Below are 26,110 nucleotides of genomic sequence, written 5' to 3'. Positions count from 1 at the left end.
CAATAATCTCTTCAAAGAAGTAATAACTGAAAATTTTCCAAACATAGAGCAAGAGGTTGATACATAGTTCCAGGAAACTTATAGAACTCCCTTTAGGCAGGATCAGAGAAAAGGTTCCCCACGCCACATAACTGTCAAAATTACCAATGTAGAAACCAAGGAGAGAATCTTAAAGGCAACAAAAAAAAAAGGACAAGTGATATTCAGAGGCAAACCAATTAGAATCACTCCAGACTTCCCAAACCAAGTCATGAAAGCCAGAAGGGCTTGGAGTAACATATTTCAAACTCTGAAAGAAAACAACTTCCAGCCAAAAATTTCCTACCCAGCAAAACTTTCTATCAAATTAGATGGGGAAACAAGAAACTTCCAAGACAAAGAGAAACTGAAGGAATTTATGTCTTCAAAACCAGCGCTAGAGAAAATACTCAAAGAGATTAACTACAAAGAAATAGGTAATACACACCAGAACCAGAGAAACAAGATTTTCCATCCAGCAGACAACTAAGCAAAGAATAAAAAACAGTATTGCGAACAAAAATAAAATCTTAACATGTTAGGAATTAAAAGTTATCTCTCAATAATCACACTGAATGTAAATGGCCTCAATTTCCCAATAAAAAGACATAAAGTGGCAAAATGGATTAAAAACCAGAATCCATCCATCTGCTGCTTACAAGAAACACACTTTACAAGTAAAGAGAGTAACAAACTCAAAGTAAAGGGCTGGAGCAAGGTAATTCATGTTAAGTAGCCATCCTAACAAATATGAAGTAGTATTTCACTATAGTTTTTGTTTGTATTTCCTTGATTATACCTTCAGATATAGCATTTGGAAATATTTTACCCCATTCTATCAGTAATTTTTAATTCTGTTTACATTGTCTTTGGATGTACATTTTTTTAAATTTTTTATGAAGTTTGTTTATTCTTTTGTTGCCTGTGCCTTTGGAATCATATCCAAGAAATCACTGCCAATTTCAATGTTGTGAAGTTTTATGACCCAGATTTTCTTCTAAAAGTTTATAGTCTTAAGATTTATATTTAGGTCTTTTATCTATATTTAGAGTTAATATTTGTATATGGTGTTAGGTAAGGGTCCAATTTTATTCTTTTTCATGTAATTATTTTTCAACAATATTTAGTGAAAAGATTATTATTTCCTTCACCCAATGTTCTTGGAAACCTTTTCAAAAATAAATTGACCATATATGGAAGAATTTATTTCTAGGCTTTTTATTTTACTCCACTGGTTTATATATCTGCCTTTATAGCAGTATTACAATGTTTCAATTAATGTAGCTTTATAAGGTTTGAAATCAGAAAATGTATGTATTCTAAATAAATAAAAAGGTCAAATGTTAAAATAAATAAATAAATAATAAATAAATAAATAAATATACCTTGGTATATATCCTCCTGTCTCAGCCTCCCAAGTGCTGGCATTACAAGTGTGCGTGACCACGCCTGGCTCCCCCTTTTAAATTTTGAAACAGGGTTTTGCTAAATTGCCAGGCATTGACCTTGAATTTGCAGTCCTCCTGCTTTAGCCTCCTGGGATACTGGGATTATAGGCATGTGCCACCAGACCCAGCTCTAATCTGCTCAAGTCTTGTAAACATGTCATCTATACAACACAAAGTTCTTTATAACTTAAGAGCCATATGCTGTTTGAAAAACTCACAGATTACCCTCAAGACATAAGTGGGATTGGTGACAGAGGAGGAAAGCAGAGTGTCTTTAGAATTAAAAACTACTTAAATACACTGAGAACAGAAATGGAACTCTAAGCTCTATAAAAGCAGGGTTTGTTTGGTCCACTGGTATATCCCAAGCACCTAGAACAGGTTTATTAATTTGTAATCACCCAATAAAAATTTGTTAAATGAAAAACTACAGTTTTTAGCTCGGTGTGGTGGCACATGCTTGTAATCCTAGCACTTGGGAGGCTAAGACAGGAGGATTGAGGTTCATTGACAGCCTCAGCTACTTAGTGAGGCCCTTTGTAACTCAGTGAGACCCTGTTTCAAAATAAAGAATTAAAAAATAGGGCTGGAGGTGTAGCTTGGAGGTAGAATGCCCCCGAGTTCCATCCCAGTACTGCAAAATAAATAAATAAATAAAATAAACTTTTTTTTTTTTTTGTGGTACTAGGGGCGGAACCCAGGGGCTTTCTACCTCCAGGCTATTCACCCAGACCTATTTTATACTTTATTTGGAAACAGTGTTTCACCAAGTTGCTGAGAGCTACTTAGTTTACCTGTGCAATCCTCCTGTCTCAGCCTCCCAAGTGCTGGGATTACAAGCGTGTGCCACCAAGCTCGGCTAAAATAAACTTAAAAAACTACAGATTTTGACTGTAAGATGTTCCCCTATCATTCACTTTATTTCTGTCCCTATGGTTAAAGAATAAGGACCATCTCCCAAACTTGTCACTCAAAGGCCTCTCCAATCTGGTGCCATCTCTATGGTCTCTCCATTGTACCATATGCATTTCCTGACCTTTCTTTGCCTTTGTTCATACCATTCTCCTGATGTGAAATGTCCTCTCTATTCATTTGAATTCTATCCATCCTCAGTTTCCTTCTGATGCTCATTCCATCTTAGAAAAACTCTAGCCCAGAGTTCCTTACACCACCATCTTGAATTTTCAATGTCAGGTTGTGATATGTTGTCATATGTCTAGAATAATTTTTGCTTAAGCATAAGTCTTGTCCCATCCATCAGACTTCAAGCTTTTAGAGCACAAAGCTTAAGGCTTATCATCATTACTATACTCTGGGACTGGTGACTTATCAGCAACAGCTTTCTCTCTCTCTCTTTTTTGATACAGAAATTGATCTCAGAGGCATTCTACCTCTCAGCTACACTCCCAGCACTATTTTATTATTTATTTTGAAAAAGGGTCTCATTAAGTTGCAGAGGGGCTTACAAGTTGCTGAGGCGATCCTCCTGTCTCAGCCTCCCAAGTGCTGGGATTACAAGTGTGCACCACCACACCCAGCAGCAACAGCCTTCAGCATTAGGGAATAAGACAAACCACACCACAGAATAGCTGTGCAAATTGGGGTACCTCTTCTCTGTTCATCCCTCTGTTCTTCACATGCAAACTGGAAGATTATCTCTTACTTAGAAAAACTAGCATAAGGGTTAGATTTTATCTACAGAGGGTGTTTAGCATAATGCTTTACAAATAGTAGGTGCTTATGGCTGGGTATGGTGGCAAATTCCTATAATCCCAGTACCAGGGAGCTGACACCAGTAAGTCCCAGGTTCAAGGACAGCTTCAGCAAGTAATGAAACTGTCAGTAACCTACCAAGACCCTGTTTCAAAACAAAAGATAAAAGGGCTGGGGTGTATAGCTTGGAGGTTGAAGTTCCTTGAGTTCAATCCCCAGTATAAAACAATAACAAAACCAAACACAACATTAAAAAAAAAAAAGCCATCATACTGGTGTACACTTGTAATACCAACATTTGTGAGGCTGAGACAGGAGGATCCGGATTCTCGGCCAGCCTCAGCTACTTAGTAAGGTCCTTTGAAACTCAGTGAGACCCTGTTTCAAAGTAAAGAATAAAAAATAGGGCCAGAGGTGTAACTTGAAGGTAGAATGCTCCTGGGTTCCATCCCCAGTACTGCAAAACAAACAAACAAACAAACAAACAAACAAACAAACAAACCTGCACCACAAAAGCCAGACATAGTGATACACACCTCTAATTCCAGTACTTAGAAGACTGAGACAGTAGGATCACAGGTTCAAAGCCATCCTCAGCAATTTAGCAAGACCCTGTTTTAAAATAAAAGATTTTTGAAAAGGGCTAAGAGTGTGGGCTTGGAGGTATAATAGCCTTGGGTCCAATTCCCAGTACCCAGTACCCCAAATAACAACAAAACCTCAAAAAACCGTAACAAAGCAAAAAAAAAAAAAAAAATTATAGTAGCCGTTCAACAGGTAAGCATCACTATTTATAAAGGTCCAGAGCAAATACAACTGAAATTATATTTGAGTCTAGCTCTCTGCACCACAGACTGTAAGCTCCAGAAAGGTAGGACCTTTTTATGCTTTCCCAAGTGAAGATAAATTATAATTGCTGAATTGAATTTAATAGCTAAGTATGCTAATGACATGTGGCAAAGATAAACCAAATTAAAACTAAAATTAAAATAAAATTTGATATAAAATTAAAATTTGCTTATAGTCAGTAGAACATCTACTGACTATAGCAGGTTTTATTGTTTGTTTTTGGAGAACTGAGGATGGAACATAGGGGCATTCTACTTCTGACTATACCCCCCAGCTCTATTTAAAATTCATTCTTTTTCTTTTTTTTTCTGTAGCGGAGATGGAACCTGGGGCATTCTACCTCTGAGCTACACCGTCAGCCCTATTTCTTATTCTTTATTTGGAAACAGGGTTTCACTGAGTTGCAAAAGACCTCATGAAGTAGCTGAGGCTGTCTGAATCGCGATTCTCTCGTCTCAGCCTTCCAAATGCTGGGATTATAAACGTGCGCCACCATGCCCAGCTCACTCTTTATTTTGAAATAGATAGAATCTCGCTAATTTGCAAAGAGCCTAAGTAGCTAATGCTGTCCATGAACCTGCAATCCTCTTGCCTCAGCGTCCCAGGTAGTGGGATTTCAAGCGTGCACTACCATACCAAGCTTATAGCAGGCTCTTAAAGTAAGAAATCTGGGTAGCCGGGTGTGGTGGCGCACGCTTGTAATCCCTGCGCTTGGGAGGCGGAGACAGGAGGATTGCGCTTGTTCGAAGGCAGCCTTGCTGGCTTACGAGACTTTGTTTGCAAATAAAAATATAAAAACAAAAGGTCTGGGAGTGTAGGCTGGAGGTAGAAGGGTTTCCAGGAACCCCAGTACCATAAAAAAAAGAAAGAAAGAAAAAGAAATCTGGGATTAATTTTTTAAAGCACTTAAAATGGTGATCAAACTATATTAGTCTACCCTCAGAACAATAACTTGGAGCTATTTCATTCTTAGACTGAAGTCAAACCTTAAAGAAAATATTGTTTTTTTTTCTAATTCCTATTTGAATCAGAAGCATTTATTCTTTAAAAAAAAACATATTCTGAACTGGGCATGGTGGCACATGCTTGTAATCCCAGCATTTGGGAGACTGAAACAGGAGGATTGCAGTTCATGGACAGCCTCAGCTACTACTTAGTGAGGCCCTTTGAAACTCTGTGAGACCCTGTTTCAAAATAAGAATAAAAAAAGGGCTGGGAGTGTAGGTCAGAGGTAGAACGTCCCTAAGTTCCATCCCCAGTACCACAAAACAAACAAACAAACAAAAAACAAAAAAAAAAACCCAAAAAAAACATTCGATGAAAGACTGTATTTTTTAGGCCGGGTGTGGTGGGACACATTTGTAATCCCAGCATTCAGAAGGGTGAGACAGGAAGGACCACATTTCGCGGACAGCCTCAGTTACCTCTTAGGCCCTTTGCAACTCAGTGAGACCCTGTTTCAAAATAAAGAATAAAAAATAGGGCTGGCAGTGTCGCTCAGAGATAGAATGCCCCTGGGTTCCATCCCCAGTACCACAAAACAAAACAAAACAAAACAAAACCACTGTATTTTTAAATTTATAGTTTTTATGAGATCTTTAGTTTTGTCTTCCTATACTTGCTCTCTAGAAGATCTGACTACCTAGAATTCAGAATAGCATGCTACTAACTATAAATCTTATCTAATATGAAATAGTACAATATTCCTTCATCTGTTTTGCGTTAAATATCACACATCTTCAAAAGATATGGTATTTCTTTCCTATTTTCGCTCTAGCTTCCATGACAGAAAACATGACTCCTGACTTTCTAAGACTGATTTCACTTGGTGTAAGGTTCTCTAGTTCCATTTATTTTACTGCAAACGGCATTTTTTTTTTCTTTTTTATGGTTGCGTAAAACTCCAATGCATGTATACACCACATTTTCTTTAATCATTCAATTGTTGATGGACATCTAGTGTTGGTTTCAGAATTTGGCTATTGTAAAATTGTGCTGCCATACACATGAGAATGCACTTATCACTAAGGTATTCTAACCTTAATTCTTGTGAAAAGATACCTGAACCAGGGTGTGTTGGCACACATTTGTAATCCCAGCATTCGGGTGGCTGAGACAGGGGGATCTTGGTTCATGGCCAACCTCATCTACTTAGTGAGGCCCTCTGTGAACTCAGTAAGACCCTGTTTCCATATTGATTGGGGGAGAGAAGATGTGAGGGTTGAAGAAGAAAACAGATCCAATGATATTGTATTCATATATGAAGGTATAATAACCTTACTAGCTTGTATAGGGAGAGAGGAAGGAGGTAACAAGATGGGGTTAGAAGAGAAACACACCAAGGAATGTTGTGTGCACATATGAATGTATCACTTTGCATATTACTATGACACATAATTATATTGCATCAATAAACTCAGGAAAAAGAAAAGAAGAAATAGTTTTAAAAACATACCGATTCATCCTTCTTGCCCTTTCCAATACTTCAAACATATGCTCTTGAAATAAATCGAGACGCTGGTAGCGATTATTTTCAACATTCTTTCTAATAATGTCAAAAGTAAGGGGAGGTTTGTTTGGAAAATTGGGATCCAGAGCAGGAATTTCAGCTAAGGAATCACTGTAGCATCTTCCCTCATCATCCTGATGACTCATGACTGACACAAAAAGATTATGGATAAGCTCTTGAATCAGCAAGGTTACATTTGGGACATGAGAATCTTCATCTCCCTCCAGATCTCTCCGAGTTTCAAGCAGGACTTTGTGTAGGACAAGGGCATCTTTATAGATCAAAGACTCAGGTTCATTGTATGTACAGGCATTATTGAACATCATGACAAAGTCTTCAACCATTGAGTCTATATCTTGGTACTTGTTGGCCATCATGTGACTTCGAATTTTTTCCATGTCCATGGGCTTTTTAATGGTTAGATAGTAGTCAGGTAGCTCTGATCTGGAGGGAAGCCTCAGAAATATGGCACTGAGGCGGCGACCCCTCTTATCAGTATAGTTCTTTACAGCTTCATAGACTTCATTTAGTTTCTGTTGCATTGGTGTCATGTATTTTGATTTTTTGGGAGAAACACCACTCTTCCTACCTGAAGAAAGAGATAAATATTAAAGGGATAAAATAAAGTAACCCTAAATTTGTATATAGTTGGTAGTATACCCGTAAGAAAGAGACTACTCCAAATGATTTGTAAAACACAGCAATTAGCATGTCTTCAGTGAGATAGATTCTATAGATTAAAAAAAAATTAGCTAGGCATAGTGGCACATGCTTCTAATTCTAGTATTTGGGAGGCTGAGACAGGAGGATCACAGATTTGTGGCCAGCCTCAGCAATTTAGTGAGGCTCTCTGCAACTTAGTGAGACCCTGCTTCAAAATCAAAATAAGGAATAAAAAAATAGGGCTCAGGGTATAGCTCAGAGGTAGAATCCTGATGTCCAGTTCCTAAAAAATACCCCAACCCAAAACCAAAACATAACAAAAACCTGGAAGAAAATTTTAACTGTTTTCAGTAATCATAAATCTATACATATATGTATGTGTATGGTGTATATGTATAGTGGAGATGAAACCCAGAGGCATACTACCTCTGAGCTGTACCCTCAACCCTATTTTTATTTTTTTGCAGTACTGGGGATTGAACTCTATCTCCAAGCTATACTCCCAGCCCTGTTTTTTATTCTTTATTTTGAAACAGGGTCTCACTGAGTTGCAAATGGCCTAAGTAGCTGAAGCTGTCAGCAAACAGTGATCCTCCTGCCTTAGCCTCCCAAATGCTGGGATTACAAGCATGCACCACCATGCCCAGCTTTCTATTTTTATTTTACTACAGGATCTGACTAAGTTGAGGAGGGTCTAAGTTACTAAGGCTGGCTATGAACCTGCAATCCTGTCTCAGCCTCTCAAGTACTGGAATTACAGATATGTACCATCACACCTGGCTTAGTAAACATATATACATATGTACATAACATACATACATATGTGTGTGTAGGGGTACTGAGGATGGAATCTACCTCCGAGCTACACCCTCAGCCCCATTTTTAATTCTTTTTTTAAACTGGGTCTCACTGATTTGCAAAGGACCTCACTAAGTAGCTGAGGCTGTCCGCGAACGGTGATCCTCCAGTCTCAGCCTCCTGAATGCTGGGATTTCAAGTGTGAGCCACCATGCTCAGCTTCTTTTACTTTTTAAAAACAGGGTCTGAGTTGCAAAAAGCCTCATTAAGTAGCTGAGGCTTTCCATGAACCACGATCCCCCTGCCTCAGCCTCCCAAATGTTGGAATTTCAAGTGTACGCCACCATGCCTGGCTAGTAATCATATATATATTACTGGCTAGTATATGTGTGTGTGTGTGTGTGTGTGTGTGTGTGTGTGTGTGTGTGTGTGTGTGTGTGTTACTGGGGATGGAAGCCTTCTACCTCCGGGCTACACTTCAGACCTATTTTATATTTTTTATTTGGAAACAGGGTCTCTTAAACCATAGAGGCTGGCTTCAAACCTGCGTGATCCTCCTGTCTCCACCTCCCAAGAGCGGGGATTACAAGTGTGCGCCCATGCCTGGCTTTTATTCTTAATTTTAAAACAGGGACTCACTGAGTTGCAAAAGGCCTCACTACGTAGCTGAGGCTGTCTGCAAACTGTGATTCACTTGTCTCGGCCTCTCAAGTGCCACCACGCCTTGTTTAGTAATCCTATTTTTGATCGGAGAATAAGTACTGTTCTGTAGAGGAAATGTGAATAAGTTGAACGAAGCAGATAAGTAGCTATGTGACATTCTAATTCCATCCCCTATCGGAGCCTGCCGTGAGGCAAGGCCGGTGCTGGGGCCTCTGAGGCCGCGATCGGAGCCTGCCGAGGGGTTAGGCTGGTGCCAGGGCCAATGGCTGGCATCGGAGCCTGCCGTGAGGCAAGGCCGCTACTAGGCTGGTGTCGAGGCCAGTGAGACCAGAATTGGGGCCTCCCATGAGGCAAGGCCGCTGGTTGAGCTAGTGAGGTCTGGATCAGTCCACTGGGTAGCCAGGCCACTACTGGGGCCATCAAGAGTGGGATCGGTACTTGCAACGTGGCATGCACAGAGAAATATCGCAGAAAAAAAAAAGAACCAGATGCTTCCCCTAATCAGCAATAACTAGGAGGAAAGGGGCAACAGGAAGAGGTCGAGCTATAGAAAGGGCCCTATAGTGAAGCAATTAAGGTGACCAATCAGAGGGTATGGAATAGGGGAGGATGGAGCCTCTTTAAAACGCAGGAGGTACATAAACAAATGTATCAAAGTTAATCACCAAACAAGCATGGGATTGAGGGAGGGGGAGGGAATGGGATGGGGGCTGGATTAGGGCTAATTGGATGATGTGTGCTTGTATAACCTCTCAAGTCTTGTATTCCAATGTGATATATGATTACAATGCACCAATAAATTTAAAAAATAAAAAATAAAAAAATAATTCCATCTCCTAATTGAGATGTTCATCATGGGTGACAGATGGATATTAAAATAGATGATGCATTGATAAAATCTTGTAGCCTTGAACTGCAACTAAAAGTATTAAATTTGAGCTTAAGATATACTTTAAATTTAAGCATATACACACAAAATTTTTTTCTATATCTGTCCACTAAAAATCCTAGAAATGATTATCTAACTCAGTAGTAGTCCACCCCAGACAAGAGCTTTAAAATATTAACTTCAGCCGGGTGTGGTGGCGCACGCTTGTAATCCCCGCGCTTGGGAGGCGGAGACAGGAAGATCACTCAGATTCTAAGCCAGCCGCGCTGGCTTAAGAGACCCTGTTTCAAAAAAATAAAATAAAATAGGTCTGGGTGGGAGTGTAGCCCAGAGGTAGAAGGGCTTCCAGGAACCCCAGTACCATCAAAAAAAAAAAAAAAAAAAAAAAAAAAAACTTCAAATACTAATGCTGAAGCTGGGCGTGGTGGTGCATGCTTGTAATCCCAGTAATTGGGAGGCTGAGACAGAAGGATCACAGGTTTGTGGCGGACCTCAGTGACTTAAGGAGGTCCTGTTTCAAAATAAAGAATAAAAAATAGGACTGGGAATGTAGCTCAGAGGTAGAATGCCTCTGGGTTACATCCCCAGTAACGCAAAAACAAAACAAAAAAACTAATGCTGAGTTTCCCTTACCCCCCCTTTTTTAATCATGGTACTGGGGATGGAGTACAGGGGTATTCTACCTCCAAGGTATACCCGCAGCCCAATTTTCTTTTATTATTCTTTATTTTAAAACAAGGTCTCAGGCCGGACGTGGTGGTGCACACTTGTGATACCAGCATTATGGAGACTGAGACAGGAGGACTGAGGTTTGCAGCCAGCCTCAATTACTTAGTAAGGCCCTTCGGAACTTAGTGAGACCCTGTTTCTAAAAATAAAAATACTAAAATATAGGGCTGGAGGACTAGTGCAGAGGTATAATACCCCTGGGTTCCACCCCCTGTACCGCAAAACAAACAAACAAACAAACAAACAAACAGGGTTTCACTGAGTTGCAAAGGGCTCACTAAGTAGCTGAGGCTGTCCACAAACTGCGATCCTCTTGTCTCAGCCTCACAAATGCTGGGATCGCAACTTTGCACCAAAATAACCCTGCTTGCCCTTACTTCTTCTTTTTTTTTTTTTGTGGTGCTGGGGATGAAATTCAGGGGCCTTCTACCTCCAGACTATACTCCCAGACTTATTTTTTATACTTTATTTGGAAACAGCATCTCACTAAGTAGCTGAGGCTGGCTTCAAACCTGTGGGATCCTCCTGTCTCAGCCTCCCAAGGGCTGGGATTACGAGCGTGCACCACCACACCCAGCTGCCCTTACCTTTTAGAAACACAAAAAGGTTAGGACCCCTTGGCAAATGGCTGAATCCCAATATAATACATCTTAAAACTCAATACAATATATAATCTATCAATGACTTCTAGCTGGGTACATGCATGTAATTCCAGTACTTGGGAGGCTGAAACAGAACCACAAGTTTGAGGTCAACCTTGGCAATTTAGTGAGACCCTGTCTCAAAATTAAAATAAAGTCTAAAATCAAAAAGTTCTAAGGAGTCGGGCGTGGTGGCGCACGCTTGTAATCCCCGCGCTTGGGAGGCAGAGACAGGAGGATCGCGCAGGTTCGAAGCCAGCCACGCGCGCTGGCTTAGGAGACCCTGTTTCCAAAATGAAAATGTAAAAATAGGTCTGGGAGTGTAGCCAGAGGTAGAAGGGCTTCCAGGAACCCCAGTACCACAAAAAAAAAAAAAAAAAAAAAAAAAAAAAGTTCTAAGGGTATAGCACTGAAGTAGAACACCACTGGGTTCTATCCAAGTATTGCCTCCCTCCAATCAAAAAGACTTCTTACCCTAGTCATGTCAAAAGAAAACAGGAGCCAGGTGTGGTGGCACACGCTTGTAATCCCCACGCTTGGGAGGCCGAGACAGGAGGATCGCACAGGTTTGAAGCCAGCCTCAGCTACTTAGTGAGGCTCTCAGTAACTTAGTGGGACCCTGTTTCCAAATAAAATTTAAAAATAATAGGTCTGGGAGTATAGACCAGAGGTAGAAAGCCCCTGGGTTCCACCCCCAGTACCACCAAAAAAAAAAAAAAAATAAATAAAAATAAAAATAAAACAGGCACTAGCCTGAGACAAGCTAAGCATCACTACTAGAGGGTATTCACAAACTAGTGCATTATTTTGAAAACTGGCAAATAAAAAAAAAATCAAAATAAGACCAAAAACACTATCACTGGGCAATCAAATTATTAGATAGGCTGAGACAGGAGGACAGCAGTTCGTGATCAGCTTCAGCTACTTAGTGAGGTCCTTTGTAACTCTGTGAGACTTGTTTCAAAATAAAGAATAAAAACAGGGTTAGGGGTATAGCTCAGATGTAGAATGCCCCTGGGTTCCATCCCCAAGTACCACCAAAAAACAAACAAACAAACAAAAAAACCCCAGCTAATAACAAGGAAAGATAACTATCATAATTTTATATTCCTTTAATAAATTAATGAAGTCAGCATTAACACTTACTAAGATAAAGAACAACTACAGAAGACTACATGTCACCTATGAAATTGATTTTTGTACCAGAGGGAAAGGACAGGGATCAAACTTGAACCTGATCAAGTTTCTGGCTCCATTAACTAATTTATGGAAATACAATGGACAGAGGAATGCATTAAGCTATAGCAAAAGGAAGCCAAATACACACTGTTGGAAACTGTAGTATGAACCCCATTTCTTCAACAGAAAAAAGGGGAGGTGAAGAAGAGTTTACAGGCTAAAGAATTATCAACCAAATGCATTGTGTGGGCCTTATTTCCATTCTACTTCAACTAAAAACTGCCTAAGACACCATAAAATATTAAGTGTAGGAAAATTCTTATAGTCTTGCCAAACTGAAACTAGAATTAATCAAGAATTTATTTATTATTTGTTTATTTATTATTTTTCTGGTACTGGGGATTGAACTCAGAGGCATTCTACCTTTAAGCACTACCCTCAGCCTGATTTTACTTCTTATTTGCGAAGCTGACACTAGAATTAATCAAGTATTCATTTATTCATTCACTATCTTTTGAGTACTGGGGATTGAACCCAGAGCCATTCTACCTTCAAGCTACATCCCCAGCCTGATTTTACTTCTTATTTGGAAATAGGGTCTTGCTTGGTTGATGAGAATCTCAATATTTGCTGAAACTATCCTGGAACCTGTGCTCCTCCTGTCTCAGCCTCTCAAGTACTGGGATTAGAGGCATAAGCCAGCACACCCAGCTTAATCAAGCCTTTTAAGTTAAGTGATATCATATGGAAACAAACTGTTTTAACTTGGTTTATTTGATTAGCCAATGGGATGAGGAAAGAAAAAGAAGACTACTCTAGATTATGAATTTAAGAGTATAACAGTCAAATGTAGGGGGCTGGGACTCAGTGGTAAAGCACCTGCCTGACATGCATAAGGCTCTGGGTTCAAACCCCAGCACCAAGCCAGGTGTGGTGGCACAGGCTTGTAATCCCCATGCTTGGGAGGCGGAGACAGGAGGATCGCACAGGTTCGAAGCCAGCCTTGCTGGTTTAAGAGACCCTGTTTCCAAATAAAATATAAAATAGGTCTGGGAGTGTAGTCCGGAGGTAGAAGGGTTCCATCCCCAGTACCACCAATAATAATAATAATAAACCTCAGCACCACAAAACAATACAAAATCCAAAAAGACCAGAACAATTGAATGAAATACACTGAACTTAGATTCTGATTTGATGAAGCCAACTATAAAAAATACAGGTGTGAGGCAATTAGCAAAATTTAGAAATCTGTCAGGTGGGAAATGAAACTAAGAAATGCCTACTAATTTTGTTAGATGTGATAATAACTTCATGACTATTTTTAAGACTGTCTATAGCCGGGCATGGTGGCACACACCTATAATCTTAGTACTTGAGAGGCTGAGAAAGGGGACCACAAGGTTGAGGCTAGCCTCTGCCACTTAGTGAGACCTTATTTCAAAAATTTTTTAAGCCGGGCATGGTGGCGCACGCTTATAATCCCCACGCTTGGGAGGCGGAGAAAGGAGGATCGCGCTGGTTCAGAGCCAGCCTTGCTGGCTTAAGAGACCCTGTTTCCAAATTAAAAAATATAAAAAATAGGTCTGGGAGTGTAGCCTGGAGGTAGAAGGGCTTCCAGGAACCCCAGTACCACCAAAAAAAAAAAAAAAAAAAAAAAATTTTTTTAAAGGGATTGGAGCCAGGTGTGGTGGTGCACTTATAATCCAAGTATTTGAGAAGTTGGGATAGGAGGGTCACAGGTTCAAGACCAGTCTCAGCAATTTAGCAAGAATCTTAGAAACCTAGTGAGATCTTGATACAAAAATTAAAAATTAAAAACAAACAAAAAGGGTAGGGGGGTAGGTATAGCTTGGAGGTAGATGACTCCTGGCTACAATTCTTAGTACCACAAAAGAGAAAAAGAAATGTTTGCATGTTTTAGAGATCAATATTGAAATGAAAACAATTGATTGGATTTGCTTTAAAATAATTTAGAAAAAATAAGAAGGAAATATAGAATATAAGTATGGCACAATTTTCATAATGTAACAGGAGGTAAGTGTACATTTGCATGTTTGAAATTTTTCACAAGAAAATAGCAATAAAAACAAGTGATGTTGGGTGCAGTGGGGCACACTTGTAATCCCAGCATTTGGGAGGCAGAGACCAGAGGATCGTGGTTCACGAACAGCATCAGCTACTTTAGTGAGGGTTTCCGCAACTTAGTGAGACCCTGTTTTAAATTAAAGAATAAAAAATTGGGCTGGGGTATAGCTCAGAGGTCAAATGCCCCTGGGTTCGATCTCCAGACCCCCCCCAAATAAAAAATAAAAATAAATTAAAAAAAGAACAAGCGATACACACTTGTAATCCTAGTAGTTGGGAGGCTGAGACAGGAGGATCCCAGGTTTAAGGACAGCCTCACCAAATAGTGAGACTCTCATCAACTTATGGAGGCCCTGTTTCCAAATAAATAAAATTGGGCTGGGAATGTAGCTTGAAGGTAGAATGCCTCTGGGTTCAATCCCCAGAACCACAAAAACACACAAAGGAAAATAGCAATAAAAATGAAATTAACATTCCATATTAAAATGCCCTGCATGGTGGCACAAACTTGTAATTCCAGCATTTGGGAGGCTGAGACAGGAGTATCATGATTTGAGGACAGCCTCAGCTACTTAGTGAGGCCCTTTGAGATTCTGTTTAAAAATAAAAGAATAAAAAATAGGGCTGGGGTATAGCTCAGAGGTAGAATGTCACTGGGTTCCATTCCCAGTTCTATAAAAAATATTTATAGATTATTTAAATATTATTTAAATAGTTCTTTTGTACTGGTTTTTTTTTTTTTTTTTTTTTTTTTTTGGTGGTACTGGGGGTGGAACCCAGAGGCTTTCTACCTCCGGCCTATACTCCTAGACCTTTTTTATATTTTATTTGGAAACAGGGTCTCACTAAGTTGCTGAAAGCCTCACTAAGTAGCTAAGGCTTTTAGTGAACCCGTGTGATCCTCCGGTCTCAGCCTCCCAAGCGCGGGAATTACAAGCGTGCGCCACCACACCTGGCTTATTTTTTATTCTTTATTTTGAAAACGGGTCTGAGTTGCAGAGGGCCTCACTAAGTAGCTGAGGCTGTCCGCGAACCGTGATCCTCCGGTCTCTGCCTCCTGAATGTTGAAATTACAAGTGTGCGCCACCAAGCCTGGCTCTTTTGCATTGTATTATATTCCTCACTGTTTACTATTTACTTAAAATGTAGTAAAGTAGCGTGAGAGAATGGAAGAAATAGAACTGGAGTGCCACTAAGTTTGAGTATATTCACCATTTCATTAAATATTATTTCACAGTACCAACAATTCCACCTGACAGACTAAACTGAATAGCAAAGTATAAGGTTGCCTTACTTAGTTTGAGTTTGGGAGAAGCAATGTCATCATCATCAGGCAGTGGCCCCAGTTCTTTCCTTTTATCTTTGAGTAACTTTTCCAGGATATGCGCATCGTTGTATACCTATATTCCAAAAATATAGTTTAAGGTTATTTTCTAAAAATCTTTTGATTAAGGAATGTCATACATCCATAAATAACTTTTGATAATAATAATTAACAACAATTATTATTATTTTGCAGTCCTGGGGATTGAACTCAGGGGCGTTCTATCTCCAAGCTACAGCCCCAGCTCTATTTTTATTCTTTTTCTTTTGGTGGTACTGGGGTTCCTGGAAGCCCTTCTACCTCCGGGCTACACTCCCAGACCTATTTTTATATTTTTATTTGTAAACAGGGTCTCCTAAGCCAGCACGTGTGGCTGGCTTCGAACTTGCGCGATCCTCCTGTCTCTGTCTCCCAAGCGCGGGGATTACAAGCGTGCGCCACCACGCCCGGCTATTCTTTATTTTTGTAATAGGCTCTCACTAAGTTGCAGAGGGCCTAAGTAGCTGAGGCTGGTTGGGAACCTGTGTTCTTCCTGTCTTAGCCTCCCAAGCACTGGGATTACAAACATGGGCCACCATGCCTGGCATAAAGAAGTTTCTGTTTTTGTGGCATTGGGGCATTCTACCTCTAAGCTACACTCCCAGACCTACTTTATATTTTAATTAATTAATTAATTAATTGCGGGTCTAGGATGGAACCCAGGGGCATTTGACCTCTGAGCTACACCCCCTGTCCTATTTTTTATTTATTTTGAAACAGGGTCTATAAAAGTTGCTTAGGGCCCAAGTAGCTGAGGCTGTCTGTGAACTGTGATCATCCAGTTTTAGCTCTCTGAATGCTAGGATTACAAGCGTGTGCCACCACGCCCAACTTATTTTATATTTTATTTAGAAACAGGGTCTCACTAAGTTGCTGAGAGCCTCACTAAGTAGCTGAGGCTAGCTTTGAACCTGTACAATCCTCCTGTCTCAGCCTCCCAAGTACTGGGATTACAAGCATGTGCCACCACGCCCGGCTATAAAGAAGTGTTAAAACACGGTTTAGGAGCTGGGCATGGTAGTGCATGCTTACAATCTCAGCATTCGGGAGGCTAAGACTGGAGGATCACAGTTTCTGGACAACCTCAGCTACTTAGTGAGATTCTCTGCAACTTAGTGAGACCCGGTTTCAAAATAGAGAATAAAAAATAGGGTAGGGGAGCCGGGCATGGTGGCACATGCTTGTAATCCCCGCACTTGGGAGGCGGAGACAGGAGGATCACGCAGGTTCGAAGGCAGCCGAGCTGGCATAAGAGACCCTGTTTCGAAAAAAAAAAAAAAAAAAACCAAAAAAACATAGGTCTGGGAGTGTAGCCCGGAGGTAGAAGGGCTTCCAGGAACCCCAGTACCACCAAAAAAAAAAAAAAAAAAAAAAAATAGGGTCGGGGATGTAGCTCGGAGGTCAAATGACTCTGGGTTCCATCCCCAGACCCACACACACAAAAACAACAACAACAACAAAAAACCCCACAGTTTAGGGTAGGTGGTACCTAAATGAATATTTAATCCCACGTCAGAGCAAATAAAATTGCTATCTCTGTACAGAAGGCCTAGGTTCCAGTTGGTGTATTGTGGGTGACTCTAATGTACAGACATGCATGCATGGTAATGTTTACAAACCACTGTAGTAGAATTCTGACAGTTTTTTTTTTTTTTTTTTGAGTACTAGAAATTGAACTCAGGTCCTTGTACATGCTAGGAATTCTTGCAGGTTTTACAGAAATTCTAAAACACATTTACATGTGTTGTTTTCTTGAAAAGCCTATATTCTCCACTGAACTTTGAAGGTAGTTGCCTTAGTCCAATGGAAATAACAATAATAATGATTGTGATACTGGAGATTGAACCCAGGGACCATTCTCCCTCTAAGGTAATACAACCTTTTTTTTTTTTTTTAAATTATAAAGTAAGATTTTGCTAGGTTGCTGAGAATCTCACTATTTGCTGGCCTTGAACTTATGATCCTCTTTTCTCAGCCTCTTAGGCATGTGCTACCATACCTGGCTCCATAAAGGAGTTAGAGATTAAACACATTTGATGAGAGAGAGCCATTTCTTTGATCCGTAAGTATTCCCAGCATCTCCCTTTTTATATTCAAATGTAAAAAAATAAATGATTTGAAAATGTTATTTTATTTCTGAGAGATTTAAAGTGCATAAAAGGCATGAAACATAAAAAATATCAAAGAAGAAAGACTGAGCTTCATCCACACAGGTAAATACTGGAAGTCATGGGCTGGGGCACTGCTCAGTGCTTAGCACACACAAGGCTCTGGGTCCAATGCCCAGCTCCACTTTAAAAAAGGTTCAAAGCCAGCCTCAGCTACATAATGAGGCTCTCAGCAATTTAGTGAGACCCTGTTTCCAAATAAAGTATAAAATAGGTCTGAGAGTACAGCCCGGAGGTAGAAAGCTCCTGGATTCCACCCCCCAGTACCACAAAAAAAAAAAAAAAAAAAAGGAAAAAAATAATCAAGACGTTTGCTTATCTAAATCATTTATTTAGAGGTACTTTTATGGGAGGGCACGCTTATTCTTACATAACTGCAATTTCAGCTAGGCATGGTGGCACACACTGGTAATGCCAGCATTTGGCAGGCCAAGACTGGAGGATCGTGGTTTGTGGACAGCCTCAGCTACTTAGGCCCTCGGCAACTTAGTGAGACCCTGTTTCAAAAATAATAAATTTTAAAAAAGGGCTGGGGGTATAGCGTGGAAGCAGAATGTCCCTAGGTTCCATCCCCAGTACCACAATAACAAAACAAAAACTGCAATTTCATAGGCTGTTTTTGAAATATGGCCACTGATAATAGTAATGATAATGTGTGGTTGGGGGTATAGCTAAGTGGTAAAATATATGCTTAATGTGTACAAGGCCCTGCACCATCAAAAAAAGAAAAAGAAAAAAGAATGGAAAATTTTAATGCTATTGAAATTGTTTAGAATGCTTATTCAGTATCAGGTATTGTCAAAATATTCAATATATATTATCTCTTTTATGTATTTATTTTTGCAGTACAGGGAAATTCTACCTCTGAGCTACACCCCCGCCCTATTTTTTATTCTTTATTTTGAAACAGGGTCTCACTGAGTTGTAAAGTGCCTCACTAAGTAAGGTAGGCAATCTGTGAACTGTGATCCTGTTTCAGCCTCCCAAATGCTGGAATTGCCAGCATGTGCCACCATGCCCTTTTACAATTGCTGAGTGTTGTGAAAAATGGTGGTTAATTTTAGTACTTGAGAAGGTAAGATAAGAGTATTGCAGATTTAAGGCCAGGCTCAGCAACTTAGCAGACCCCCTGCAATGCAGCAAGATCATGTTTCAATAAATAAAGAGTTGGGGGTATAGCTTGTAGGCAGAATGCCCCTGGGTTCAATCCCTAAAACCATAAATAAATAAATAAATAAATAAATAAATAAATAAATAAATAAATGAGTGAATAAATAAATATCCTATAATAATCCCAGGGCAAGTAATTTTATTATTACTAAATTATAGATGAGAAAAACTAAGGTTGAGGCGAGATAAATTATTACACAAGGACTAGCAAAGCAGAATTCAAATCTAGAATGCCAGAGTACACACAAAGTGTGAAGTTTCAAATCTTTGTTGCCTCCCATTTTTAACAGTTACTAAGAAATAAAATATTAATATAGTTACCTAGAAAAACATAAGTCAGATTTAAAGCTCTTCTCTCAAAATGCATTATTCTACCAGCACCCAGAAGAAAGCACATCTATTTCAGGACGCCCCATTCTCACCTGGGAGCCTTCCTCATTGTAGTGTCTAGCATTCCGGAACATCAACTTCATATCTTCTATCATTCCCTCTTCACCTGCATATTTGTCATTGCGGATGTTATGCTCAATTATTTTCAAATCCATTGGTTCTAAGATGATTTTATAATAATCAGGATAGTCCTTCTTCGATGGTTTAACCATAAATAGATCACAAAGTCTTCTGCCTGAACCTGGCTCTCGAGCTTCAAGAACAACATTGAATAAGATTTTCATTCGCTGCTTTCTTATGTTCTTTTTACTGTTGAATGGGGAGGTAGAAGAAAAAAAAAAGACAACTGGTTCAGTTTTCTTTATCAAGGATGAACATGTAATAAAACAAATTAATCTTATAGGCAGGTGCTTCTTAATTATTACAATTATTGATTACATATATGCCACAAACACAGTAAACATGCTGGAAGATATAATAGTAGGGAACTTTTGAACATATAGGTAAAACATAATGATCCTAGCTGGAACAGCCAGTGAACACCAGACAAACCTGTTTAGAATATCTCACAAAATGCAATGTTTGGAATAAGATCTGTCCAACACCAGAAAAAAGTAAATTTTTTTAATCAACTGAAATACTTATTTTTAAAGCAAAATAGAGCAAAAGTGCAATTAAAGTAGTCATTTCCTGTAGTTATTAACATCTTTACTTCCAAGTACAAAACAAAACAAAAATAAAAAAGAGAAATGTTATATATCTTAAGGTAACTATGCCAGCTGGGTATAGTGGTGCATGCCTGTAATCCCAGTACTTGGGAGCATGAGACACCAGGATTACAGGCTCAAGATGAGCCTTAATTTAGCAAGACCCTCAAAACAATTTAGCGAGACTGTTTCAAAGTAACCCAGCGTGGTGATACATGCTTGTAATTCCAGCATTTGGGAGGCTGAGACAGGAGGACTGCAGGTATGCGACCAGCCTCAGCTGGTCAGTGAGGCCCTCTAAAACTTAGTGAGACTATGTTTCAAAATAAAGAATAAAAAAAAGTGATGGAGTTGTAGCTCAGAGGTAGAATACCCCTGGGTTCCATCCCCAGTACTGCCAACAAAACAAAACAAAACAAAACAACAACAACAACAAAAAAAAAACGTAGCAAGTGTTGGGGGTGTAGTGTGGTGTAAAAAAAAAAAAAAAGGATAACTACTCTGAAACAAGAGAATATTCTAGTTGAAAGAAAAACAAAACAAAAACAAAAACAGACTATCAGCCAAGCTAAAGTCTCAAATATTGGGTTCAATTTTTCCAGCACTGATCGTATCAGGGTCAGTCCTTGCTCCTTCCCTTCACCAGCATTCCTGTACAACCTGTAGGTTCAAGGACAGCCTCAGTAACATAACACGACTCTCAGAAACACAGCAAAACTGATTCAAAACAAAGAATTCAAAGGGCTAAGGGCTAGGATAGGTAGAGTACTACTAGGTTCAATCCCTAGCACCACTCCTACACACACAAAGACCTTCTAATATCACTTTCGGTCAACTTTTCTTATGCCTTCAGGACAATGCTAAAAGAAATTCTAGCCAGACTCTAACTAGCATTCTCTAAGTGAACAATGAGGTAGGTAATATCAATAAATCACTTAATATCTATTCAACAAACTTTTTTTATGGCACAGGAGATTAAACCCAGAGACATTCTACCTGAATTAGACCCCAGCTCTATATTATTTTTATTTGGAAACAGGGTCTTGCTAGGTTGTTAAGAGTCTAACTACTAGGCCGGGCATGGAGGCACATGCTTGTAATCCCAGCATTTGGGAGGCTAAGACTAGAGGATCTGAGGATTGTGGTTTGCAGACAGCCTCAGCTACTTAGTGAGGCCCTCCACAACTTTGTGATACCCTGTTTCAAAATAAAGAATAAAAAATAGGATTGGCGGTGTAGCTCTGGAGGTAGAATTCCCCTGGGTTCCATCCCCAGTATAATAATAATAATAATAATAATAATAATAATAATAATAATGTCTAACTACTTACTGAGAATTTGCAATCATCCTCCTGTTTTAACCTCCCAGGTACTGGGATTATAGGGGTGTGCCACCATACCTGGCTAAGATATGTTTGTAATCCCAGCACATGGGAGGCTGAGACAGGAGGATCGCAGAGGTTCGAAGATAGCCTCAGCTACTTAGTGAGGCTCTCAGCAAATTACTGAGACCCTGTTTCCAAATAAAGTATAATATAGGTCTGGGAGTATAGCCCAGAGGTAGAAAAACCCCAGGGTTCCACCCCCAATACCACCACCAAAAAAAAAAAAAAGGCTCAGAGCCGGGTGTGGTGGTACTCGTTTGAATCTCAGTACTTGGGAGACTGAGACAGGAGGATCGCAGGTTCACAGTCAGCCTCAGATACTGAGTGAGACCCTGTTTCAAAATAGAGAATAAAAAATAGGGCTAGGAATATAGCTTGAAAGTAGAATGCCTCTGGGTTCCATCCTCAGTACTGCAAAACAAAAAACAAAAAACAAAAAAAACACAGCTCAGAGGCATGGTGGTGCATGTTTGCAATCTCAGTATATGGGAGGCTGAGAAAGGAGGTTCGAAGCTAGCCTCAGCAACTTAGCAAGATTCTCAGAAATTTATTGAGACCCTGTTCCAAAATAAAATAGCTTGGAGGTAGAACACCCCTAGTATCCCCCAACACACAAAATAAAATAAGAGCTCAAATGAAGAATAGTTAACTATTGAGAAAACTGATCCTAAGTCGAGATTTTAAGTGAAATGTCTACTTTCTTAGCATCATGGAGCTTAAGACAAACTGAAAGTAATCTAATGAGAAGAGAAAAAATGAAAAATCCCCCCAAAAAACTATATTTCTTAGGGTTGGGATCATTCTCACCACTTGTGTCTTCATTCTGAATGCTGGTTTTCCTTTATGGACCTGGGATCTTTCCTTCCAACTTCTCCCCTTAGTTCTTTTGTGTCTGTGTCAAGTAAATGTTATATAATCTAGGAGGCATTTCATCTAGTGGATACTGTTTCTCCAAAGATGCATTCAGGAGTAACCACACAAAAGAAAGAATTCGCTCATTCTAGGTCTTTGGCAAGTGAATAATGGAAGTCAGAACAAAGCTCTAACATGGCACAGCTCCACATATGAGCACACATGATAACACAGACAACTAACCTGTAAGAAGTCTCTAAATGAAAATCTCAGAACTTACATTGTTATCAGAGAAATCCATACCTGAATCAATCCTTTTGTACTTAACTCAGATATGGTTTAAGAAGACTCAAAGGGCTGGGGTTATGGCTTAGGGGCAGAGCACTTGTTTGCATATGCAAGGATCTGGGTTCAATCCCAATACTGCAAAATCAAAATGAAACAAATAGAAGACTCAAGAATGCAATTTGAAATCCTAAACTTAAAAGATTACGCTAATCAATTTAGTAAGAAATCAGTCATTCCAGGAATTTCAAGCAGCCTAACATTTCAGTCAAGACCCTAATCTGGAATAGGAAAAAATAAGCCCAATTCCCTTTCAGGTTTCAGTATACCACTCTCAATTACCATGGAGTCTTCTATATGAAGCTACAAATATTCTTATGAGATTATTTAGTAAAGTTTCCAACTGAAATTTGCCAATACAGAAAAAGAATAGCAAGTAGTCCATTCTTCCAATGCCAGGAACTCTGATACTTGGCAACTCTGGAAGGGACATACCAAGAATGTGAAATCTAGTTGTATATAAGAAACTGTTCTTATCTAATAACTAGAATATACTATTTTAGTATTCACAGTACAAGTAGTATCCTTTTCGTATTTGTATCATTCACTCTTTTTTTCTTTTTGTGGTACTGTGGTTCCTGGAAACCCTTCTACCTCCGGGCTACACTCCCAGACCTATTTTTATATTTTTTTAATTTGGAAACACGGTCTCTTAAGCCAGTGCAGCTGGCTTCGAACCTGTGCGATCCTCCTGTCTCCGCCTCCCAAGCACGGGGATTACAAGCATGCACCACCACGCCTGGCACTGTATCATTCACTCTTTAAGAAAGAAGTATGTAATTGGTTTCCAATCACAAAGGCTAGAAAAATTTCTATTACTAGGATCCTTGATGACCTTCTCTAAACAAATCCAGCTTTATTACTTTGTTCTCTCAATCCTTATGTTGCCTTTGAGATGAGAACCAGTGGCCCATTAATTCTTTTTTTTTTTTTTTCTTTCTTCCTGTACTGGAGATGGAACCCAGAGGCATTCTACCCCCGAGCTACACCTCCAGCCCTAATTTATTCTTTACTTTGAAACAGGGTCTCACTGAGTTACAAAGGACCTCACTAAGCAGCTGATGCTGGCCGTGAACTGCCATCCTCCTGTCTCAGCCTCCCAAATGCTGGGATTACAAGTGTGTGCCACCATATCTGGCTCACTGGCCCATTAATTCTAATTTGGCTGCTAAAAAAAAAAAAAAAAATAACCCAGAGCTAAAGTTCATATTCTTTTGTAATAACTGTATTCATCTACATGGGTGGTATGTTTTATGTCTTTCCAGTAAGAATTTTGTCATTTTGTCATATTTATAACTTTTTTTTTTTTTGCAGTACTGCGATGGAACCCAAGGGCATTCTAGCTCTGAACTACATTCCCAGCCCTATTTTTTATTCCTTATTTTGAAACAGGGTCTCACTGAGTTGTAAAAGGCCTCAATAAGTAGCTGAGGCTGTCCTTGAACTGTGACCCTCCTGTCTCAGCCTCCCAAGTACTGCAATTACAAGCATGCACTACCATGCCTGGCTTCATATTTATAACTTCTAAAAGCTTCAAATACTTTTTTTTTTTTTTAATAGTACTGGGGATTGAACACAGGGGTATTCTACCTCTGAGCTACACTGCCAGCCCTATATTTCATTCTTTATTTTGAAACAGGGTCTCACTAAATTGCAGAGGATCTGACTGTGAACCTGTGATCCTCCTGTCTCAGCCTTCCCAAGTACTGGGATTACAAGTGTGCGCTACCATGCCCAGCATTCAAATATTTTTTAAATGATATTAACTTGACATTATAAGAAGAAAGCCACCACAGACCCTATTCAGTACTTTCTGGTTAATGTTTTCACTGTCACCTTGTGTTTCAGATTCTTTTAGAACCCCAGCATGCATTCTCTCAATCTCCTTTAACCATTAACTATGAACAGTGTAATGACTTTTCTCCATTTGAGAAAATGTACATAAAACTAAATGCCACACTTGGTATCTGGTACAATTATTCTTTTTTTGTGTGTGTGTGTGTATATAATGCTGGGGATTGAATCTAGGGCCATTCTACTTCCCAGCTACACTCCCAGCCCAATTTTTCATTCTTTATTTTGAGAGAGGGTCTCAGTAAGTAGCTGAGGCTGGCCACAAACCTGAATTTTCCTGTATCAACCTCCCAAGTACTGGGATTATAAGTGTGTGCCACCATGCATGACTCATTTTTTTTTTAAGTCAGCACCTTTAAATATACAAAAATACATCATAAGGGAGTTAAAAACCAGAGCTGTTCATCATTGTGTACTCAAGGGGCCATATTTAAGGAGATACCAACTCATATCACTATTCTTTTATTTTGTTGTTTGTAGTACTGAAGACTGAACTCAGAAGTGCTCTAACTACTGTGCGGCATCCCCAGCACTGTCTATTCTCCTTAAAATTTTGAAAAAGGATCTTGCCCAGTTGTCAAGATTGGTCTTGAATCTGAGATCCTCCTATCTCAGCCTCCCAAGTACTGGGCTTATATGAGTGCACCACCCTCTCTGGACAGATCATTTTTAATAAATATGTAATTTTAGAATTTTATAGGAAATGGGCTATAAAGGTCTGATACTAACAAAACCATTACAGTAAATTTTCAACATATAAAAGTCAAATGTCTTAAGAAATTGTTGCTTTTCCTCATTTACACAAAGACTATGTGCTTGAAGGGGCTCTTTTGAATCCCTGATCATTCAGGACCACCACTAACACCATTCCCCAACCTGAAATATCAGAATAAGAATCACCTTTAGCTCCTCTCAGCATATCAGCAAATTCTAGAAGCCTTCCACAGCCCTTCTAGAACTGATTTCCTTTTTTTTTTTTTGGTGGTACTGGGGGTGAAACCCAGGGACTTTTTTACCTCTGGGTTATACTCCCAGACTTATTTTATACTTTATTTGGAAACAGGGTCTCACTAAGATGCTGAGAGCTTCACTAAGTAGCTGAGGCTGACTTCAAACCTCTGTGATCCTCCTGTCTCAGCTTCTCAAGCGCTGAGATTACAAGCGTGCACCACCACGCCTGGCTCCTGATTCTCCTTTTAATTATTCATAAAACAGTGTTAGCCCTGACCCTAATCTTTGTGATTACTTTCTCAAATGTCATAATCTATTCTTCTGAAGCTCTTATATGTACACATATTTGCACATTTATATAAAACAAAATTCCTTAGAATTATAACAGCTAGTACTTCTACCATGTGCTAAATACTATGCATTCTCAATACTCAAAGAATACTCTGAGAATGGCAAAAGTAAAAATTGAGGCTTAGGGACCAAATGAATACTTAAGGTTATAAAGTAAACTGAATAATCAGGACAGACACTTCAATCAACTGATGATCACCAGGTAGCTTTTAGCATGTCCCTCACTTTCCCAAAAATGCACTTATTAAAGTCCTCTCTAATGAAAGTCAGTCTCCCAGTATTTACATTGCTACTACCTAAGTATATCCAAGGGTTCTGGGTTCTAGGGCCTCACACATGCCAAACAAGTGCTATTACTACTAAGCCATATCCCTATGCCCCTTTTATTTT

At 39.4% G+C, this 26,110-nt stretch overlaps 1 protein-coding gene across 1 annotated transcript in view; it reads right to left on the bottom strand.

The window, feature by feature from the left end:
• The window catches only part of PBRM1 (polybromo 1), a gene marked incomplete at both ends in the record, with an annotated part of 166,621 nt that overhangs the window by 77,906 nt on the left and 62,605 nt on the right, over positions 1 to 26,110 (bottom strand). Inside the window, 3 exons of the mRNA XM_080715199.1 lie at positions 6,484 to 7,126; positions 15,479 to 15,584; positions 19,308 to 19,584. Coding sequence (XP_080571325.1) covers positions 6,484 to 7,126; positions 15,479 to 15,584; positions 19,308 to 19,584 — 1,026 coding nt within the window. The remainder of the gene's footprint in view (positions 1 to 6,483; positions 7,127 to 15,478; positions 15,585 to 19,307; positions 19,585 to 26,110) is intronic.

The sequence above is a fragment of the Muscardinus avellanarius genome (assembly GCF_963383645.1).
Source record: "Muscardinus avellanarius genome assembly, chromosome: 18".
Taxonomy (NCBI): Eukaryota; Metazoa; Chordata; class Mammalia; order Rodentia; family Gliridae; genus Muscardinus; species Muscardinus avellanarius.
The sequence above is the reverse complement of the archived record's forward strand: the minus strand, read 5'-3'. Positions and strand labels throughout refer to the sequence as shown.